The sequence below is a fragment of the Pituophis catenifer genome, unplaced genomic scaffold (genome assembly GCF_029215685.1).
Source record: "Pituophis catenifer annectens isolate HBS135680 unplaced genomic scaffold, rPitCat1.0.hap2 SCAF_3, whole genome shotgun sequence".
NCBI classification, from domain to species: domain Eukaryota; kingdom Metazoa; phylum Chordata; class Lepidosauria; order Squamata; family Colubridae; genus Pituophis; species Pituophis catenifer.
Genome location: NW_027256883.1, coordinates 163492723 through 163514171, shown reverse-complemented (window position 1 = coordinate 163514171; position 21449 = coordinate 163492723). Strand labels below are relative to the sequence as shown.

Here is a 21449-nt window from a genome sequence, read left to right as displayed (position 1 = left end):
AAATCATCGCATCTTTCTTTCTTGCCTAGAAATCCAGATGTTGGATTCACTCCTCCCTCATCCCCTCCCAGCAGACCACGCAATGACCGCAATGTCTTCTCTCGGCTCACTAGCAACCAGAGCCAGGGCTCTGCATTAGACAAGTAAGATTAACTATGAGATTTGGAGGAGGTTCATTTCCCAAGGATAAAGAGAAGAATTTATGGTTATAGCTGCTGGCTCTAAAAAAAAGTTTCTCCTAATTTTCCATTTTACCCAATACTGGGTTTTGGTTTTGAGTTGTTGTTTTGGGTTTTGTTTTGTTTTTTTTTGGGGGGGGGGACCTGGAGATGTGTCGTCCCATTTGCACTGGAATTAGCTCTCTGCTTCAGCAATGAGGACATTTAGCAGCAACCAGACAAGATTTCCCTGGAACTTCCCCAAATATGTAAGAAACCTAAATAACAGTTATACCATTTCCCCATCCAGGACCAGCAACTAATTTTATACATTCCATGATGTCTCCATTGCTAAATGATTGCTGCCTCTCTTCAGTGTATTTAGATGGTTGCTAGGAAGCATGAAATCTCTTTCCAATCGTGTCTGCAGCCTCCCACAGCCAGGAGTCTCATTTTCAAAACTCTGCACATGAATGTTGAGAGGATGCAAGTTTATTTTTTCAAGATAGGTTTGAGTTGCATGCATCTTCTAAATAGCTGTTAATTTGCTCTATTAATGAGACAAGAGTTAAATATGCTTTCTGCTTTCCAAATACCGGCCTGTGTACTCTTGAGATCAGGATATGAGAGAGGGGAATTGTAGCATCGAAAAACTGGTGATGTTCCATTTAGTGCTTTAAGCTAATTTCTCCAGTATAGATCAACTTCAGTCTACGTGGCTATTGAAGTTTCAAATAAAAATAAAAGCAATACAAGAAACATAACTGACAGCCATTTGTAGAGGGAATTTGACACCACAGTGATCATATCCTCATGAGGAAGTATTGTGGAAGTCATAATAGACTTTGCTCACAGGTTGACCACTAGGTGTTACCCACCAATCTTGGTAGATTGCATTGTATGTGTGGTGTCTTTCTCCTCAGAAGGGCCACATATGTGCAATAGTTTTAACACAGGGGTCCCCAAACTTGACAGCTTTAAGACTTGTGGACCAGCTATGCTGGCTGGAGAATTCTGGGAGTTGAAATCCACAAGTCTTAAAGCTGCCAAGTTTGAAGGTCTCTGGTTTAACATCATTAGAGTTTTCATTTCCTTTTTCCTAAAGCAAGTTCCAAGACTTTGTGTATAATATCAAGGGTTTAGCGAGTGAGAAAATATCTATTCAAACTGCAGGTGGTTTCTGCTCATGTTCCTTCTGCTCCTGAGCCCTTTCTGTCTGCAGCCTGCTACCTTTTTTATCTGCCCTGCTAGCTTGGATGCAATAACAAACTTTCCCCCTTCTGACTTTATGCTGCTGCTTTTCTTTCTCCTGGTTTTAATTACCCATAATCCTGCTAATTTTCTATCCCTAGGTCTGATGACAGTGATTCCTCTATCTCGGAGGTGTTGAGGTATAAAACTTACTGTTTATTATATAACTCCTGTGGCCTCTTTTTTCCCCTCCCGTTCTATTTTCTCTTCCTGCATTTAAAACCTGCATGTCACCAGACCCTGATGTAGTATTTCTTACCTTCCTCCGTTTCTACTTTCTGACTGCTAAATATACCTCCAGCTGACTAAAGAATGTTTCAGGCCCATTTCCTGTGACTTGGAATACACAGGTAGTCCTTGACTTATGACGACAATTGAGCCCAAAATTTCTGTGGCTAAGTGAGACTTTGTTAAGGGAGTGTTGCCCCACTTTATGACCTTTCTTGCCACAGTTGTTAAGTGAATCACTGCAGGTGTTAGGTTAGTAACACGGTTGTTAAATGAATCTGGCTTCCCCATTGACTTTGCTTATCAGAAGGTTGCACAAGGTGTTTACAGGACCCTGGGACATATGAGTCAGTTGCCAACCATCTGAATTTTGATCATAGGGCCATCAGGAAGCTTCAGTGGTCACATGTGTGAAAAACGGTCCTAAATTACTTTTTTCAGTGCCATTGTAACTTCGAACAGTCACTAAATGAACTGTTGTAAGTCGAGGACTACCTGTAACATGATTTCTTGCAAATTGTCCTTCTTATATGTGTTGAAAATCACCAGCCAGTAGTGGGTTAAAATTCCATTCTGTCTGGAAGTCCTAGTTAAAACATCAGCACATGTCTGAAGCTTTCAGTCTTTTTTTGCCCAAAAAGCCTTTTTGTTCTGCTGAGTTGACAGGCTCTCCCTCTATTGTTGAATCAGCTGACAATATCCATATAAAAGTTGCTCTCTCTCCTATGTTGATCCTTATCCAACCTCCGTTTGTTTCTGTTCTGCAGAACAGAAATCATTGCGGTCACCAAACTTCCCTCCAAAACAATGGGTAACAAACTCCATAGCACTTTGGGTGAAAGACTGGAAGTTTCAAATATCCTTTCTAAGAATACGCTTTCTGGCTTTTTCTCCTGCCTTAGTAACTATTGCTGCTTCTACCTACTTCCACAAGATACTTCATTTGGAATCCTCTCATTAACCCAAGCCTAGATAGGGCTTGGGAACATTTACTACCTTTATGGCATATTGGGGGGAAAATGAAAAGATTTCTATATTAAAACCTCTAGGCCTTGTAGCGTAGAGGTGTATGACTAGAGCAGAGGTCTTCAAACTTGGCAGCTTTAAGACATGGACTTCAACTCCCAGAATTCTCCAGCCAGCTATGCTGGCTGGAGAATTCTGGGAGTTGAAGTCCACAAGTCTTAAAGCTGCCAAGTTTGAAGACCTCTGGACTAGAGGTTTCAACTATTCCAGTCCCCTTTTGGAAGAGAAACTGTTTTAAAAAGAGAGAAAATGTAAAAATCACTTGTCAGTTTTAAAATATTAGATTGTAAACATTTCATGTTATAGGAGACAGATTATTCAGCTGCCCAAATTTACAATATATAGTAGCTGATAAACTAGTTAAATGGAAAAATCCAAAAGACCACTAGATGGCAATGGTCTGCTACAAATCGTGTGAGCTCTTTTATAAAATGGGAGATGGTGCAATTTAATAATACAGATTAGAGTAAATTTCTAAATAAATGTTAGTATCTCTCAGCCTAGTCTGAACTATGCATGAACAATTGGATTCAATTCCTTATAGTTGTCTAGAAAAATGAAATATTTCTAGCTATACTATTTTTCCTATTCCTATAGGGAATAGTTATCCTTGTCAGCAAGTGCTCCTTCTGCCCCCTTACTTGGAAATTTCCTTTTGCTAAAAATTCCACTTTTATCAAAAAATTGAGAAGAACAATGATATGTTTCTGCTTTTCTCCACACAGCTTCTGGCTCTGCCTTCCCCAAGTTCTACCCCTACTTTTTAAAAGAACAAAGCTTTTTCCTATCCAGGAGATTGTTGTTGAGTCTTTTTTTTCTCTGCCCATGTGATACATGCCTTCCTACTTGCCAAAGGAAATCTCTCCATCTTCAAACTGTTGATTGAAACTTAAGTGGTAGTTTCTAGCCTGTACATTCACTAAAAATATAAGATTTTGTACACTTTAGCCTCATTCACACGGTTTCCTTGTCTTAGCATGACAATATCCTATAGTACTAGCAATTTGCAGAGGACCTGACCTTATGCCAGCATCAGTACCTTACCATCAACCCTCATCTGTGGCATTCTGAAGACAGCTTTAGATGCCCTGTTCTTGAAATGATTTTCCACCTTTTGTCCAGCTCTAAGCCTTCCATCTGGATGATCTATGGAGGATGAGTGACCATTGGAATCAGCAATCTGCTTGGCTCCAACTTCTGCTGCAGATCTGCTGTAGGACCTCCCCTTCTGTCAGTACTTGGGCTCTGCATCTCTACAGCAATTGGCTGTGAGGCTTACTGGGGTTTGGGCTTCTGTGGCCATTTGTTTAGGTCAACTTAAGAGACATGGAGCCTTAAAACTGTCTAGCTCATCCTTGGCTTAACACAGATAATTGAAATTGTAATGGAAAGGACAACTCAAATATTTCGGCAGCCAGTGGAAGTCCTGGTTCCTCCTTTCTTTTTCTGATGTAATAATTTACATTTCCCACATGAAAAATTTGACTCTCAAACTCCAGCTCTGCAACATTTACCCAGTAAATGTCTATAGAGATTCTGAGTCATCCAGGTCATGGTTGTCCCTAAGGTGCTTTTTCAAGAGGCAACTGGACTTTCTGAGCTTCTTGGATGAGAAGCGAAACATATTCGAAGAAAAATCAGAAAGTCCAGTTGCCTCTTGAAAAAGCACCTTTAGAATTTATCCGGTAACTGCATCTCAGTCTCTGCTACTCATATCAGGTGGCAGCCAAAAGACATAGAACTATCATTTTTTTCTGCCAGCAGTCAGTTGACAGTTTTAAGGAATTTAAACAAGAAAATTCACTCAGTTGATGATGCAGCAGAAAAAAGAAAAATTGTAGTGAATTGAATAAGCATTTATACATGCCAATTGGAAGCATTTTTCACATGATGCATCCATTGTGAGTGGGTTTAGAATTTCAGCGAATAAAGACACCAATCACTGCCCTCAGAATGTTATGTATTAAAATTGTACAGATAACCGTGCAACACAGATCTGTTCCAAGTATATGGGAAAGGCGCACTCTAGGGGCACCAAAATTTTCTCTCAAGTCTAGAACAGGAGGGAAGCATGGCAAAGCAACTCTATGGCCATAATAGATGCCTTTGAATTACATCACACACAAAAAAAGAGGATACTATTTTAATAAATATTAATACACTTAAGGATGACTTAAGAGCTAGTTTGTTGTAGTGGTTAAATTAATCAGCCTAGAAACAGAGACTGTGAGTCCTAGCCCTGATTTAGGTGTGAAGTTAACTGGGTGACTTTGGGCTAGACAATCTCATTTCTGGGAAGAAGACAATGTCAAGCCACTTCTGAAATATGTAACCAAAGAAAACTTGTCTGGATACATGAAGCTGTCAATGTAATTGCTGTGGTTAGGTATAAGTGATAATAGGCCTGAAGATCTTGAAGCTGCCCATTTGCATGTGAACTATATCAGTAACATACCTCAAAACATACACATAGAGAGATACACACACTCACACACACACACACAAAACATTAGGTGAAAAACATTAAAATATTATGCTTGTTTTTATTTGAAACACAGAATATATTTTCTATGAGTTTCAATTCCCATTCCCTTTCTAGGGATTCCAGAAAAATCTGTTTTTCTGGGCCAGCGTCCAGGACTTTCTTTTTCCTACTTTAACCCCAAAGTCAAATCGTATCTTTTAAAGCCAAAATTGTTGTTACAAAAAAACTTTTTTTATTTGCATATTATATTCTAGTCTCCTATTGTGAATATTCTATTTTGAGGATCTGAGGAGAGCAATGGGTGAAATAACTATGCTATTACTGTATTTAATCAGAGTGAGCAGTGGGCAGTGATGGATTTCTGGGGAGGGGCAGATATGAGATTTAAATTGAAAAGTTTAAATTAAAATTCAACCACATGTGTTTGCTTTTGAACCCATTTTTGTTGTTTTCCACCAAAAATGTTAGGAAAATGGGCTGTCATTTCTCGGTGGTGAAATTTCAAAATTTGCCAATGCTTTCTGGGAGCTTTTGAGAGAAAGAGAGATTGAGGATATAAATCTACATCAGTTGCAGGTTGCCATTCTGGGTCTGTAATGTTTAGTTCAGTCTTTTCAAAGCAGTAAAAAACTTTCTGTCAGAAATAATCAATGGAATAGCATCACATATTTTTACTTCATTTGCTTCCATCAGTATATAATAAAACAAACAAGCAAAATGAATATCTTTACATTCTAACACCTAAACACATTCTAAATACTTTAGCTTCTTTATTGCAAGACCATGTAATAGTTGTTATCACTTTACAGGTGATGATCTAAAGTGCCAATCTTAGGTTATTCTTCTCTGGCATGTCAATATTCACAGGTGAAGTGGCTGCTCCAGAGTAGAATCGGATTCATCACCATCATTTTAGCCATTGCTTATCCACTGCAGGATGAAGGCCTCTTCCACATGTTTCCAACCAATACGATCCTGAGCTTTCTTTTGCCAATTGGGCCTGCAATACTTGCTGATGTCGTTCACCCTTTCATAAATCAGAAGCTTCATTTTTTTCTACTTAGACAATGTACTTGCACTCTTTTAATTGTTTTGTTTTCTCCCTTGCAAGGGGGATCATTAATCCTGTGGGAGGTTCCAGGAATGCCCGGACAGCACCACTGCAATGCATTTCTGTGGCTGAAGGACACACCAAGCCAGTATTGTGCTTAGATGCTACTGATGAATTGTTATTTTCTGGATCCAAAGGTACGTTTGTCTGGTTTTGATGACCTAGATGCTGGAAGGATTGAATAGTGCTGCACACATGTTCTAAAGGGAGTTACATTTGAATGGATTCTTTGTGGGAACCATATGTCTATTATGATAGCTATCGATTCATACCATAATCCACCTTTTTTGAGGACACATTTTCAGAGTCACCTATACTCCTAAAAATAAGTGGGTGACAATCTGTAACTCACCTCTATTAAGACAGTTTCAGAATCCAGGTTAAGAAGAATATGTGTCTCCTGGACCAATCAGTTGTGATGGTTTCCATGTGCATGCCTCTTATAATTTACTGGAGACTAGTAGCTTCTTTTCTCAACAGAGAAGAAAAAGCCATTCTGATTCAGCTTTCTTTCCTTTCCAAAGATCGGAGTTGCAAAATGTGGAATTTAGTGACAGGACAGGAAATTGCATCTTTGAAAGGTCATCCAAATAACGTAGTCTCCATAAAATACTGCAGTGACTCTGGCTTGGTATTCACAGTTTCTACCTCTTACATCAAAGTATGGGATATCCGTGATTCTGCAAAGTGCATCCGTACTCTCACGTAAGTAATCACTGCATTGCATGCTTTACAATCATCTTTCCCAAGATCCCCTATGCCCTTAGGATGTAGTAGGAATACAAATTCCAGATTTCCCAGCTAGAATATGCTGAATGCGCTGAATGAATATTGTGGAAGCTGGAGTGTAACAAACCAGGTGGATAACCATCTGGCTAACATCACATGAAATTTGGCTTTCTTAAGCCAACTGAGAAGAAAAGAGTTAGTCTTATCTTGTTTAAACCCGTTGTTGGCTCTAATCACTTGGGTTAATTAATCCTTATTGCAGAGAAAGATATCAGAAAGCAAGCTATGAGTTACTTTTTGTTTTTGTACTGGACAATTATAACTGCAGTTAGCTATAATTGTAAGATTGAGTAAGATTGTGAGTAAGACAAGTAAGATTGAGAAATAATTTATTCTAGTTATGTGAGTTTGCAGTATATAAATCAATGGTCTCTTGTAAGGGCAAACATCTACTGTTTTCTCACTGAACTCCATTCATACTTTTGTCAGATATATTTTATGTTTCAGACCCTCCCCCTCTCTCTGTCCATTAGCTCCTCAGGCCAGGTGATCACTGGAGATGCCTGTGCTGGGACCACTACCCGAACTATCACCAGCGTGCAAGGCGAACACCAGATCAATCAGATTGCACTTAATCCCACAGGCACCATGCTTTACGCAGCCACTGGCAATTTTGTCCGCATTTGGGAGTTGAACAGGTCAGAAAGAAAACAGAAATCATTTCTTTAACCTGTGTCCTGTAGTGCATTGGACTATTAGCTTGCTTCCCAGAGTTGTGGATGCTCCATGCCTGGAGGTTTTCAAGAACAGACTGGACAACCATTTGACTAGGATGGTATAATGCTCCTGCCTTGAGCAAGGGGCTGGACTAGAAGATCTCCAAAGTCCCTTCCAGTTCTATGATTTTCTATACATATCATCCCCAGTTAATGGGGACAGTGAGAGATGTAATATGGGATAATATGATAGACCTACAAATTGTACAGCAGGATAAGCAATCAGCAACTCCTGACACTGCCCACAGTAGACAAGTGGTTACCAATGTATGAGAATGCCCAGAAGAGAGTGACAAGGAGTTGTTGAAGTATATTGTCATTGCTTTATGTTTCAGAGAATGTGCATGCTGGGGTTGCCAGTACAGGGAAGGAGCAAAAGAATACTTTTTCTCAGATAAAATCTGCCTATAATGATTTGATCACTATTGTAGTGTTTGGCTATTTATTGGCTTATTTATATGTTAAATAGGTTTCAGCCTATTGGAAAGCTGACAGGTCACATTGGCCCTGTGATGTGTCTCACAGTGAATAGGACTGCAAGCAATCATGACTTAGTAGTCACAGGATCTAAGGATCACTACATTAAGGTATTATTTAAGTTTTGTTGAGTGTATTAGCATATTCAGGAACATTCTATATTATTGACAGTCTGGTTCCTCTCCTTTCAGATTGTCTGTCTGTCTGTCTGTCTGTCTGTCTGTCTGTCTGTCTATCTATCTATCTATCTATCTATCTATCTATCTATCTATCTATGTATCATCTAGAAGAGAAGAGAATTTCTGATCCAGGAGAAAGATGAGGCTGTTCACATTCAGGCAATAGAAATGAAAAATTACTAAAGAGCAAATGAAACCATTCCATTAAGCTCTGCTTGGTCTCACAGTTAGCATTTGCTTGCAACTTGGCTCTATATAAATTCCTGGCAAAGAAATTAATTGAAAACCAAAATAGGAGCTATCCAACAACTGTGATTATAACAATTAGTTCTAATGAATATCTGCATTTAGTTCCCCACTGCATTTCTTACAAAAGATGCAAACTAAGCCCGTACCAGCTAACTCATATCTCCGGTTCCAAAATTATTGCATATAATCTTCCTGTTTCAAATTTAATATTGAGAAAGGGAAGATGGTCCTCTTTCTCTATCACTGTTCCTTCGTCTTTAACAGCAAAGTGCCATATTGAGCCCAAGGCTTGAACTTGAACAGTGGTCCTTAATTAGCTACTCTTTTTCCTAAGAAGTTCTATTTTGCAGATGTTTGAAATTGCTGAAGGTATCGGTGGGAACATTGGACCTTCCCACAACTTTGAGCCTCCACATTATGATGGGATTGAGTGCCTAGCTATTCAGGGAGACATACTCTTCAGTGGTTCCCGTGACAATGGGATCAAGAAATGGGACTTGGATCAACAAGAACTCATCCAGGTACCAAAATACTAAGCTATGAATCATTGGGGAATAAAAGAGGAGGAGAATTAAGCTTGGAAAGGCAGTGAGACAAATCAGATGTTTAGGCTAATGTTAAAGATAACATGGCAAGGTGTCCCTCTGTGCTAAGTGTATTAATGGAATCTGATTTGTACTAATGTTACAAAACTATATCCAGCATCGTAGGAATGAACTACCTTATGTCTAGTGGCACTTTCTGACACACTTCTTCCCTCCACATACAGTTGTGCGGTAGGGTCAGTTGTAGGGTTACCCGGGTTTCCAAAACCTATTTGAAGAATGCTTATGTAATTGTAATAGAGAAAATATTCCTTTCTACTAAAGGATGCTATACTATTTCAGGGACCATTTGATTCATCCCACTGTCATCTGTTCCCTAGCATTAGTACATTAATAGTTAGTGCATTTTCAGGGTATAATTTTTGCCTCTATAGCCTTAGCACATCTTTTCTGTATCACTGATCTCGAAAATCTTGAAAAGTTTCAAGAATTATGAAAAGGGAAAAAAATACCTCTTAGTTCAATGTAATCAACTGAGTTATTTAATCCAATAATTTCCTTCCTTTAATTAGCTATTATGACAAGACTTGAGCCCTTTCTGATTTACTATATTCCTGTTTCCAGCAAATCCCTGCACATAAAGATTGGGTTTGTGCTTTGGCCTTTGTGCCCAGCCGGCCGATGCTGCTGAGTGCCTGCCGTGGTGGGACAGTGAAGGTCTGGAATGTTGACAACTTCACACCTGTTGGGGACATCAAGGGGCATGATAGTCCTATCAATGCCATCTGCACAAATTCAAAGCACATTTTCACAGCTTCCAGGTGAGTGTTTAAGTAGAATCCTATTATATCCAGGGAGGGGTTCCAAAAGGCTTTGCCGCCTTGATCCCATGATGTATAATTGATGTGTTCAAGATAATATTGCTTCATTAGAGCCCAAAGACTGAGGGAGGGAGCCAAAGGAGCCACGGGTGAGTGACTGACTGTGCATCAAGTGCCACTTTCTATAGTGCTGCAGCCATTGACTGTTCATCTCTAAGCCAAAGAAGAATTTTTTATGAGAGTTGTTTTGTTTATAGCTTCTTCATATAATGCCATTATGAGTGAATAGCCACCTTCAATGATCCCAAAAAGAAATCCTGAAAGAATGTAGTATTGCTATCTGAATAGCTTACTGAATCAGTCAATGCATACTTGATTAAGGCAGTTTTAAATGTTTTTTCTATATATTCAGAAACCAGGAGCATAGCAGTGGGGATTCTTGGTAGCCTGCCATTATAAGACATGATTCTTCTGGCAAAGCTGGGGTTGGAAAACAAGCAAGCGCTCAATGCTTGGCAGAAGTGCATCTCCTGGGGGGGGAGGGAACGGGTGGGAACAACTAAGAATACATCATTCACTTTCTTCCCTAAGGCAATCTCTGATCTCCACTTTTCCGACCATGTTTCTTTTTTTCCTTTTCTGTTTTCCTTTTTCTCTTCTTCTTCTCCTTCTCTTTCTGTTTCTCTTTCTCTGTGCCACAGTGACTGTCGGGTAAAGTTATGGAATTACGTGCCTGGGCTCACCCCCTGCCTTCCACGACGCGTCCTTGCCATCAAGGGCCGTGCCACCAGTCTGCCTTGATCTTCCTCCTTCTTCTCTACTCTCCTGCTTACTTTTTCTTGCTGTGTTCTCCCTCCCTGCCTCTCTTTGTCTTCCCTGTCCCTCTCTCTGGGAGCTGATTTCAGCTGCTTCTTGACGGTATGCAATGCTTACTTGCTTTTCTTTCCTTTGAAGGGACAGTAAGTGAAGGTGTCTTCTAAGAGAGAATTCATTCCCTATTTTACCTCCTAAATGGGCATCCTAAATGCACCTCCTATTCTTCCCTAACTTTGCCAATTTGGTTCCAATGTCAAGTGGTGTGTGCTTTACTTGGAAACCTGTTATACTGAAATAAGTTTAAAGTTGCTCCTAGTAAAATCAGTTCAGGATCAGTGTGTTGAGGGACAATTGGGTTCCAGTAAGGTACTTCCAATTCACTGCCTGGTTTTTGCAGTATGAGAACCAGTCAGTGTGATATAGTAATGAAAATGTTGGACTACAGATGAGGAGATATAGATTCAAACCACCCTCAGGTTTGTAAGTTCTCTGAGTGACTTTGGGTCACTCTCTCTCACTCTCAGCCCAAGCTGTTGCTAAGAGGATAAAATGAATGGAAAGCCATCAGTAAACCATCTGGATTTCCCAGATGAAATATGGAATAGAAATCTAGTTTAAAAAATTAAGATCTCTGGGCCTCCCCTCCACATGTATCAGAATAGAATAATGAGCTCAAGAGTAGTTTCTAGGCCTTTGAATGTCACAGGAGCATGAAAGATGGGAGAGACCTAAAACTTCTCTATAGGCAGTTTAAAATAATAGTATCCAAACTAATGTAAAATGTGTTTTAGTGAACCTGCTTTATAAAACTATGCTTAAGTTAGTCAATTTTATGTTGAAGGAAAAGCAGTTATATGGGGGGCGAGGTTAAATTACCTCCAGATCTGCCAAATCTCATTTATTCCCTGAGTTGCAATTTGCAATAAAATGGCATCTTCAGGGAGAAATAGAAAGTATTGCGGATAAGCAGAATGATGGCTTATACCAGGAAAGCACCAAAGGACTCAGATCAGGGACCCCTGTAGTTCTTTTCCTTGAAAATGAAAATGTGCTGGTATGCCATTTTAAAGTATACCATTTTAAAGTACATTTAATGTAATAGATAATTTGGCTTTTAGTTTTTTTCTGTTTCTCACTTCATGTAATGCTTTGGTTTCAAATGTACAAGCTTTGTTTTTTTACTGATATTCCTCACATTCTTATCCTTTTACCTTTATTCCCAGTGACTGCACAGTGAAGCTCTGGAGTGCGAGGAAGCTACTGAACAGCACAAACTAGAAGTTGAGAAAAAACAGCTATGATCTTAAGAAGACTAAGATGGAGCTTGGCTAGGAAGTAGCATTTAATCTCTCACACCCAGGGCTTCAGGATGAGATGGGTGCCTGGTTTTCTGACAAGTACATGGGTTGGAGAGGGCAAAGGAAGTCTCCTTTTCCGTTTACATGTTCAAGTCTCCTTCTCTGTCAGATGTCTATGGTAGCAGCCATGGTAAAATAGAGCCAAAAAAGAAGACAAAATTAGGTGCCGAGGTTCTTTCAGCCAGAATCCATCTGACAAGTCTACAAAATAGACTTGTTTTGAAAAAAAGGAGTCAAAATATTTTATAAATCAGAATTAGATTTTTCATCCTTGTATAATTAAATGAGGCTTTCCCATGGTTTCCAGTTCTCCAGGAACTGCCTATATCCTGATTATGCCCATAAGACGTTACAGTGAAAATAATTAGAGAGAAAATCAAGGGTTACCAGTTGATGGTTTTGTTTTAGGGCAGGGGTCTCCAACCTTGACAACTGTCCGCCAGGCTTAAAATTGCCAAGGTTGGAGACCCCTGTTTTAGGGGGTATTCCTTGTTCTAGTTGGTCTTTCAAGAGGATTTATGAAGTACTGACTTTTATTTCTTACGTTTATCTGTGAATTGCTATTTGTTTTCTTTTTGAAAGGGGGAAGGATTGGAGGAGAATGCAAGAAAATGAGCCACTTTAATTTGAGCACATAATGTAGTGATTCTCAGTGGTCAGTATAGATTCAGAATTGGCCAGAGGTTTTCTATTTCATTTGCCAAATACTCTTGAAGTTGATTTTCCCAGATTCCTGGAATGACAGTATTAAAAGAAAAAAGACAACTAACAATTGTATGATACAGAGCGATATATTTAGTAACTGATTTGATGAACTTTGAGAACTTCAGAAGGCTTGTTGTTTCCTGAATACCAGTTATAAAGCTGGATGCTTTTTTTCTAAATGTTAGATAAGCAACAAGAAAGAGAGACCTAAACTGATTAAATACATTTAGGATTCTCCTTCATGCCATCATTTGGCAATTCCAGCAAAGAAGTAACCTGGACATGCCACTTTCTCTTCCCATTCTCAAATTATTATATTTCGGTAACAAAATGGCAGCGACTGCAGAAATCAACTGTCCCCTATCACTGGAAAAAGGACATTTTTCCTCCTCCTTTGTCTGGGAACAGAAAAAATGTGGAACCTTCCCTTCCAGCTTTCAAACAGGGTAAGGAAGATTTGAAATGCTAAGCACAAGGGTGTTGCAATGCATTCCTGTATTACTGGGGAGATAATGAGCCTGCCCCTCTTAATCTCACCCCCAGCATCTTTTTTGTTGTTGTTGTTTACATCTTTTTCAAACATTCACATTTCCATGTCACAATAAGGAGCAAACTGATAAAAGTTGATGCTCTGTGTTTAGAAACTTGAATTTTTCACAGGATATTGTTCACTGCACTTGATTTTTAGCAGCAAACATTGGCTTAAGCCCTCGAAGATCCATCACTGCGTAGAAGCTTTCATCTGTGTGCAATGTAGCAGGGCTGCCCAAGCCTCTCTGAAGGATTGATCAAGCACTCTTCACATTGTTATAGGATTCATCCTTAAAACTTTTAACTTGTGTTGTACTCTTCCATCAGAGGACCGAGGATTTAAACTGATCACTCAGCAGCAGACTTGGGAAAGCCATTCGCTAGTAGGGAAATATGGACCAGCAGGTTAAAGCAATTTGCTTTCTGGATGCTTTGGATCTTTCTACAGCTCTGCTTTTAGTTTGTAGGAGTCTTTGCTCTACTGCCCCAGATTAGGTTGGAATTCTGTCCATTCATTTGTGTTATGAAAATCCCTTTCTCTACACTTAAGCTGCTGATTCTTCCATCCAAGTGGAAAGTTGCATTGTAATTCTAAATAGGTGTTCAAATGATTCTGTGTTTTGTCTTGTGCAATTGGGGGTAAGGGGAGGGGGGTAGCAGAGAAAGGTGTGTGACTGCAATTTTAAGAGGGTGAGAGCTTGTTTTGAGTTAACCTACCTCATGGTTCAAGGTGTTTTCTCATTTTGTTGTGGGTTTTTTTTTTGTTGTTGTTGTTAATAGAACTTGAATTGATCTGGGAAACACACAGTTTCACTGGTCCCAATTTCTAAGCTCAAGAGGAGAGTATGATGAAAGGAATCTGGCCTCTGTGTAATCTCAGAGGGAGCTTTTACATATTAAGGCTGCACTGTGTTTACTGCATCTTGGTGTCTTTTGCAGTCTTATTTTAACTCAGCACTCTAAACTGAGTGGGGAGGTGGGTCATACGATTCCAAGATTGGAAGAAGATAATCTTCCAGAAAATCAGCACAATCTTTATTTCTGCACATGGAACCCAATTTGTTTTTGTTTTTTTGTTTTTTTTTGTTTTTTTTTGCTATTTACTGAAGTTTGTGATCCCTTTTGAATGTTTTTGCCTGCAGAAATCTTTGAATAGATTGTGAATTAGCTCAGCATTCTCCATTGACTCCATGTTATTTGTTTAGAAGAATATGAAGCATACAAAAGTTAATATTCAGTATTTGTGTAAATCTATCTGCCAGGGGATACTTTTTATAGGTTAAATAAAGGATTGTGTGATTTGTGGTCCTCCAGAAGTTCAGCTTCCATCTTTCCTCACTTGGCCAGCTCAGATTCAAGGAAAGTTATGGAAGCCACATATTCCTTCTTAAATTGCCCATATGCCCATATTTGCCATAGAGTTCTGGGTGGCTCTTTCTTTCTTATCCTTTGGCACTGGGTTATTCTCCATTTTTTGGAGAGGGGAGGGTGAACCTTGCCTCTTTTAATACTTCTGATCCCATGGATATAGTAGAAGGGTAATTAAGCTGATTTATTGGGTTTAATAAATATAATTTACCCTACTGTTGATTGTACTTGAAGCACATAATTGAGAGGATACAAAATAAGCAACAATGGACATTTCCTCTCTCTCATAATTTTCAAAAACTGAAAACAGCTTACCGTAATAAGACTAATGAGACTAATAATGGTTTTGCAGCTCTGCAAGGATGTTTTAGAACATGTTATCATGTTGTCCCTAAGGCTAAACTCTCCGTTTAAGAAGCCTACTGATTGTGTACTAATGTACACTAGCCACCTCAGTCTAGGGTTGGGACGATTGTTTTAGTTGCAGTCCCAGCATTACCTGGATGTGACCAGGTTGAAATTTTGTTTCAAACAACAGGTGCCTTTCCTTATCCTGAAAGGTCGGGTTTTTTACCCATAGAAAACACTGGTGCTTGTCTGGGGCTTCTGTGAGGGCTGTGTCATCTGGCAAAATGGTATTAAGTGTGAATGTGTGTGTCTGTGTGTGCGCGTGTGCATGTAAGGATACAATGTATGTAATATTTTATACCTCTGTGTAAATAATGTAAGTTATTTAAAGTTTCTGATGTACATGGTTTTCCAATGAATGTTTTTGTTCCTCCTAGTAATAAATTTATTCAACTGAAATCCCAGGTCTGGTTTTTACATTAAAAGTCTAATGCAAAGTTTTTTTAAAAAAAATTAAATCGGAAGCTTGCGGGTTTGAGAAGTTGGATCCCTGAGCTATTACAGAACAAATGCAAGGATTAAAAATAGCGAAGAACTTGGAAATAGCCCTGAGCAGACATGGAGAACTTCAGTCTCAGAGGCCTAATCTGATAAAGTAGCTCACAGTCCTCCAGTATTCCTTACCATTTGTTCCTTGCATAGAAAGTTTTCTGCATAGGGAATGGCCTTGAAGGGAGAAAAAGTAACTTTAAAAAGACATTTCTCTTTCCCAAACGCTTATCGCCTTCTAACATCTATGTCAATGATGGCTAACCTTTTCACCATCACGTGCCAAAAGTGGGGGGAGTGGGGGCGGTCGCACACCCACGTGCCCACACCCATAATTTAATGCTTCCCCGCGCATGCGACACCCCTGCACTCCCCCCGCTTTTGGCACGCAACGTCAAAAAGGTTTCCAGTAGATCCGGTAGGCCTGTTTTTCACCCTCCCCAGGCTCCAGAGGCTTTCTTGGAGCCTGGGGAGGGCAAAAATGGCTTTTCCCACCCCCCTGGAGGCCCTCCGGAGGCCAGAAACAGCCCGTTTCCTGACTTCTGGTAGGTCCGGAAGGCCTGAAAATCAGCTGGCCATTCATTCATGCTGGAGCTGAGCTAGGACAACGCTCGCGTGCCCACAGATATGGCTCCACGTGCCACCTGTGGCACACGTGCCATAGGTTCGCCATCACGGATCTATGTGTTCAGGCAAAATTATCCCCTCCCCCAATTTTCAAATGAAGAATACAACAGAAAGTTTACACTTATTCTAAGGTAGCAGGCTTATTACTCTTTTAATGTTTTCTAGACTATTAAACTATTCCTTGAGTGCACAAAACCAGAAGTGTGAAAAGTGAGATGAATGATACAAAAACATTTCTAGTGATTAGGAATGAAGCAGCCCCATGACACTCAAAACCACTTGTCAGCTCCAGCGTGCCTTCTCATTTCCGGGTCATGTGGGAGGAAGCTGTGCGTGTGATTGGTTGGTTGGTGCTTATAGTTTAAAAGGTGGTAGGGAGCATGGGCGAGTAGCCCTAAAAAGATTTTCCTTTTGCGATTGTCAGTGCGTGCCAGAAGAGAAGTAAAGCAGGCAGTAACAAACCAGGTTCGTGTTTGACTGTGTTCCTTTCTTTTTCTTTTCGTTTGTAACCTGACACCACTGTTGTTATACAAATTGCCTTTTGTAAATCATTCAGGGTTCACAAAGACTTCTTTTCAGAGATCTGGGCAATATAGGTTCTAGGTTGGGCTGAATCAAACTCAATGCAATTTTTAATATAAAGTTGAAGTGAAATAGATTTTTTCCATAGGTATTAGTTTTCACTTTGTGGAAGAAAAAAAAAAGTTTGAAAAATGGACAAGTTTGAATTCTGACATACAGAGTAATTGAGGTAAGAAAAATGTCATTTGAAGAAGCTGAATTCTAATATTTATATAAAATTACAATTACTAGCAAAAGGCTGTCTTCTGGTTCTCTTTCCCCTTCATATCTTAATGACATGTCATCAGAACATTGCCGACAATTTTTTAAAATAATGTAAATAGGTTGAACATTTCCTTAGCTTGATTTCTACTTTTAATGAAGCCAAAAGGCATAGAAAAACCGGAAAATAGTTGGCAGTACTAATAATTTACCAAAACTTAGAACTGTAGTATATACCCTTGAGAAGGATTGAATATTATTTCTACCTTGTAGGCTAAACTTTGCTGTAAGGTTATACAGAAAATACTGCGGGAGGGAAAATGTTCAATCCAAGTGTTTTGGATTGGTTGCGGCTTGGTAGGAACAAAACCCACATTTCCATTGGCTAAAGTTTCTGCTAAAACAGCATTCAGAGGGATTGTGGAGTAATTTTTATACAGTGGGATACTTTGCCCTCTTCTTCTCTTGCCTTCGCTCAGCTACCATCATGAAGTTCCAATGTGGCACTGGCCCACCTGATTCTGATCTTTCCAGTGCCTTCTCTGTCCTCTTACATTGTCACTGCCACCACAAATTTGCACATGCCTTCAGACTTGGCTTTTTCCTGCTTCTCCCCTCCCTGACCAACATCTACCCAGAGGAACCATGTTTTAGTCCATCTTTGGAACAAAACAGCCCAACAAGTGTTTCCAATTAGGCACAGATCGCCACAGGTTAGCTACTCCACACATATGTTGCTCAACTCTAAGATTGCCGAGTTTATTGTTGAATTACCGTATGAACCTATGAGACTAGTTTCTGGCTGGCTCTGCGTATTGTCTTTATGTAAACCATCTTGTTTCTTGCAAAAGAGGTCAGTAAATAGCGACTTGTTTTCCTACAGCCGATAAACCAGTCATTAATCTCTTCTGCAATAAAATTAAAGCTGGTTGTCTGGCTCAGTGCTAGATGATTATCAGCTATGTGACATGCAATTTGTTCTATATAGGCAACCCCGGTTCCATAATTTAATGAGGATTGCATACAAAAGTTGAGCGATATGTTTTAGTTCATCCATCAAAATGGACCTCTTTTTAATACAAAATTCCATTAAAACTGAAAATAAGGATTCATACACAGGTCCACAGATTTGTGAATTACATTAGTCTAAAGAAAGGCAGAATAACAGAACAGAGCATGAAGTACCATTGGCTGCATTGGATAGCTTTCTTTCGGAACAAAGAAAGCAAATCCAGTAATTGGGAAGGAACCTGGGCAGGTACACATACATTCTATTTCCACCAGAAAGTAAGTTGTAGTCAGAAATAGCTCTGACTACAAAAATCCTACACTAATTTCATTTCCATAATCTATAGACACTCTAAAGTTGTTTCCAGCACAGACCTAAGGGAATAAATAGGCAGACAAACCCTAGTTACTTTGATTTATATTTCACATAATACAAGAAACATAAATTCTGTTGTCATCAGTACACTGTTTCAATTCATCATAGGAACACGGTCTCACGTAACTTGCAGAACAAGTCCCAAAGTTTCTCTTCCAAATAGAAGGAGCACAAGGTGCAAGAACGTGTCAAGACTTGAATTAAGGCCTCTTCTTCCCCTCCCAGACAAGGGCCTAAGAGGTAATCATCCTGCTCATGCTTCCAGGGTCTAAACCTGAGTAATGATTTCTCCATTTTCTGGGACGTAGACCTGCACAGGGGCTCCTTCAGGAGAGCGTTTGAGGATATGGATACGAGGTACCTGAAAGTTCAAAAGAAAACCTTTAATAAAACTGTTATTTTTAGCAGGGCTTCCCATTACCTATTTACTCTATTACCACTACAATTCATCTATTTTATTTTTATTTAGCGTAAGGCATCTGCAGAGAGTCAGGAACGACTAGCACATATGTGCAAGGGGAACCTTTACCTTTACTTTATCTGCAGAGAACATGCAATCATGTTATACAAATTTAGTTTAAATAAAGCATCTGTGTGTGTGTGTGTGTGTGTGTGTGTGTACACATACACACAAACACACACACTACAATATAGGAGATAAAATATTAAGATAAAACCATAATAAAATCACCATAACATGAAGCTATAGAATTCAATGGGATAGACGTTATAATTCACTATCTAAGGAAGCTAACCATCTGTTTCTATTAAGAAATTAATTTATTAAAAGAGAGGGAGAAAGTATGTGACAAATGGAGATAATTACATTACCTTCTGCCTTAAACTGTGTGCCCAACAGCCTGCATGTTAACATCAAGACTAATTTAGAGAAGATGGCATAACAGATGGACCATTCCTATGTACTCCACTGCTAAAATCAGTAGCACCTCTTACGAGAAAATTCAGGAACATGGCAATAGAGTAGCTACTCTAGCTGGCTGCATGGGTCTTACAGATCACTAATTTATATTTTAGAATTTCCCATTCTACTTGCAGTGCTGTGCAGTCAAACAACTATGGATATGAGAGCTCAGGAAACATCAAGAATTGGAAATGTCTGCTAATCTGTTATTATCTAAAATACTTCACAACTGAAGTGAAACCTATCAGGTTTCTATTCATTCACAGTCAATGGCCCAAATATCAGGCGAATGTCAGCTACATTAGCCTGTTGTGGCAAATTCAAGAAGCAGTGGGAGAATTTTAAAGACTAGCATATGTAATAGACTAAAGCCCATTTAATGTGATGCTCACACTGTGTAAGCAGTATTTCTCAGGCTGATAAACATGAAGCAGATTTCATGCAGTTGGATTCTAAGTTTGTGCCTAGAATTCTTAACTCCAAAGCTCACAAACCAACCCATCCAGTTAAGTACATGATTTTAATAGTGGACTTTCAGGACTGGTGGTAGAGCATTGTGAAGGGTTACTCTTCCATGACATTACTGCATGGCTTCAGTGTTCTACTTAAAACAGATTAGAAAAAATGCAATGAGCTGTTCAAGAACCTGCCTTTCTAGCTCATGCAACCACTTCCTAGGATAACAATTTTGCAGCTCTGTTTCAAAGGAGTGGAAGGTAAGCATTAGGGATTATGAGAGGAGGAAACCAAGGGCAAGCTCACACTTGCATGGTGTGGGCCTGCGCTGCAGGCAAGGGAGATGTCCAAGGAGATGAAAGTTTTACTCCTTATGAAACATTCACACATCTGAAGGGGGAAAAAAATATAGAACAAACAAAAAATGATCCATACCGCACAGATTCCTTTCAATGACTACTTTTCTGAAAGTAGGTAGTGAAAGCATTCCCAGAATCCTCTGCCATGGCAAAGATAAGAGATAAATAGTCCCTCAAGTCCAACTTGACAACTGGTGACTACATGGCAATGGTCAGAAATTGGGATCATTTTTGTCAATCACACAAAATTTGCCCCTGCCTTCTTTCAGGACAACTTTTTCAACTTTTCATTCTAGCTTACAGCCCTGCATTGCTTGGTGATCTGGAACCTGACTAATAATCTGGTCTGATTTTGTGTGGCCATTTGAGATCAACCAAATTAAGTTTATCTGGCAAGGCTTTTGCCATAACCCTCAAAAGCAGCTTTTTCATCAGATGCCCTTCAGATGAATTAGCATGGAATTGTGGGAGTGGAAGACCAAGTCTCCAGAGGACACTAGGTTCAGAAAGGCTGCTCAAAACAAAGGAGCCTATGTGCAATTTAACCATTTCCCACCAGTTTCAGATAAACTTAAACTGAAAAATAGATATGATTTATCAAATCAGGGATGAGTTCAGTAAAAGTGCAGTGGGCAAAATTATCATCTGATCATTTCAGTCTTTGTCATAGGCTTAAGTAACCCCACTGACATTGATGACCCGTAAGTGTCCTGAACATCAACTCCTCCTCCTGTATATCTGTATATATCTCTTACTTGGAAAAGGACATTTTAAAATATTGTTTTAGGAAAGGTGGTATCACAAGCACAATACTGATATTTGTAGCTCAGGGTTGAACTGCGTGGTCCTTGCATATACGTTCTGTGAGCTTGGTTGTTGTCTTGCAAACATTTCATTAGTCAACTAAATAACATCATCTGTGTTGATGATGTTTATCTTGTCTGCTAATGACACGTCTGCAAGAAAACAACCAAACTCACAGAACATCAACAACTCTGAAGCACAATATTAGAAGGCACAGCTCTAATATTAAAGAACTGGCTGTTTTCTCAGGCCCTGGGCTAAGGTGGATGAAGCCCTTTGTGGTGTGCTTGTGTATGTTTTTGAGTTGTTGGCAGACTTTGCTCTTTGCTCTTCTTTTTTATTTACCTTCTTTTTTTAATTTACTTTTTAATCTATAATTTTTTTAAAAAAATTGCTACATAGTG

General features: G+C 39.3%; 2 protein-coding genes across 2 annotated transcripts in view; one reads left to right on the top strand and one right to left on the bottom strand.

The window, feature by feature from the left end:
* The window catches only part of KIF21B (kinesin family member 21B), a 40932-nt gene extending 30096 nt beyond the window's left edge, over positions 1–10836 (top strand). Inside the window, exons 26-34 of the mRNA XM_070939687.1 lie at positions 30–143; positions 1511–1549; positions 6260–6396; positions 6784–6964; positions 7522–7686; positions 8234–8351; positions 9020–9190; positions 9839–10035; positions 10737–10836. Coding sequence (XP_070795788.1) covers positions 30–143; positions 1511–1549; positions 6260–6396; positions 6784–6964; positions 7522–7686; positions 8234–8351; positions 9020–9190; positions 9839–10035; positions 10737–10836 — 1222 coding nt within the window. The remainder of the gene's footprint in view (positions 1–29; positions 144–1510; positions 1550–6259; positions 6397–6783; positions 6965–7521; positions 7687–8233; positions 8352–9019; positions 9191–9838; positions 10036–10736) is intronic.
* Positions 10837–18589: 7753 nt separating this feature from the next.
* Positions 18590–21449, bottom strand: part of INAVA (innate immunity activator) — a 44116-nt gene continuing 41256 nt past the window's right edge. The window contains exon 10 of the mRNA XM_070939686.1: positions 18590–18865. Coding sequence (XP_070795787.1) covers positions 18773–18865 — 93 coding nt within the window. The 3' untranslated portion in view covers positions 18590–18772. The remainder of the gene's footprint in view (positions 18866–21449) is intronic.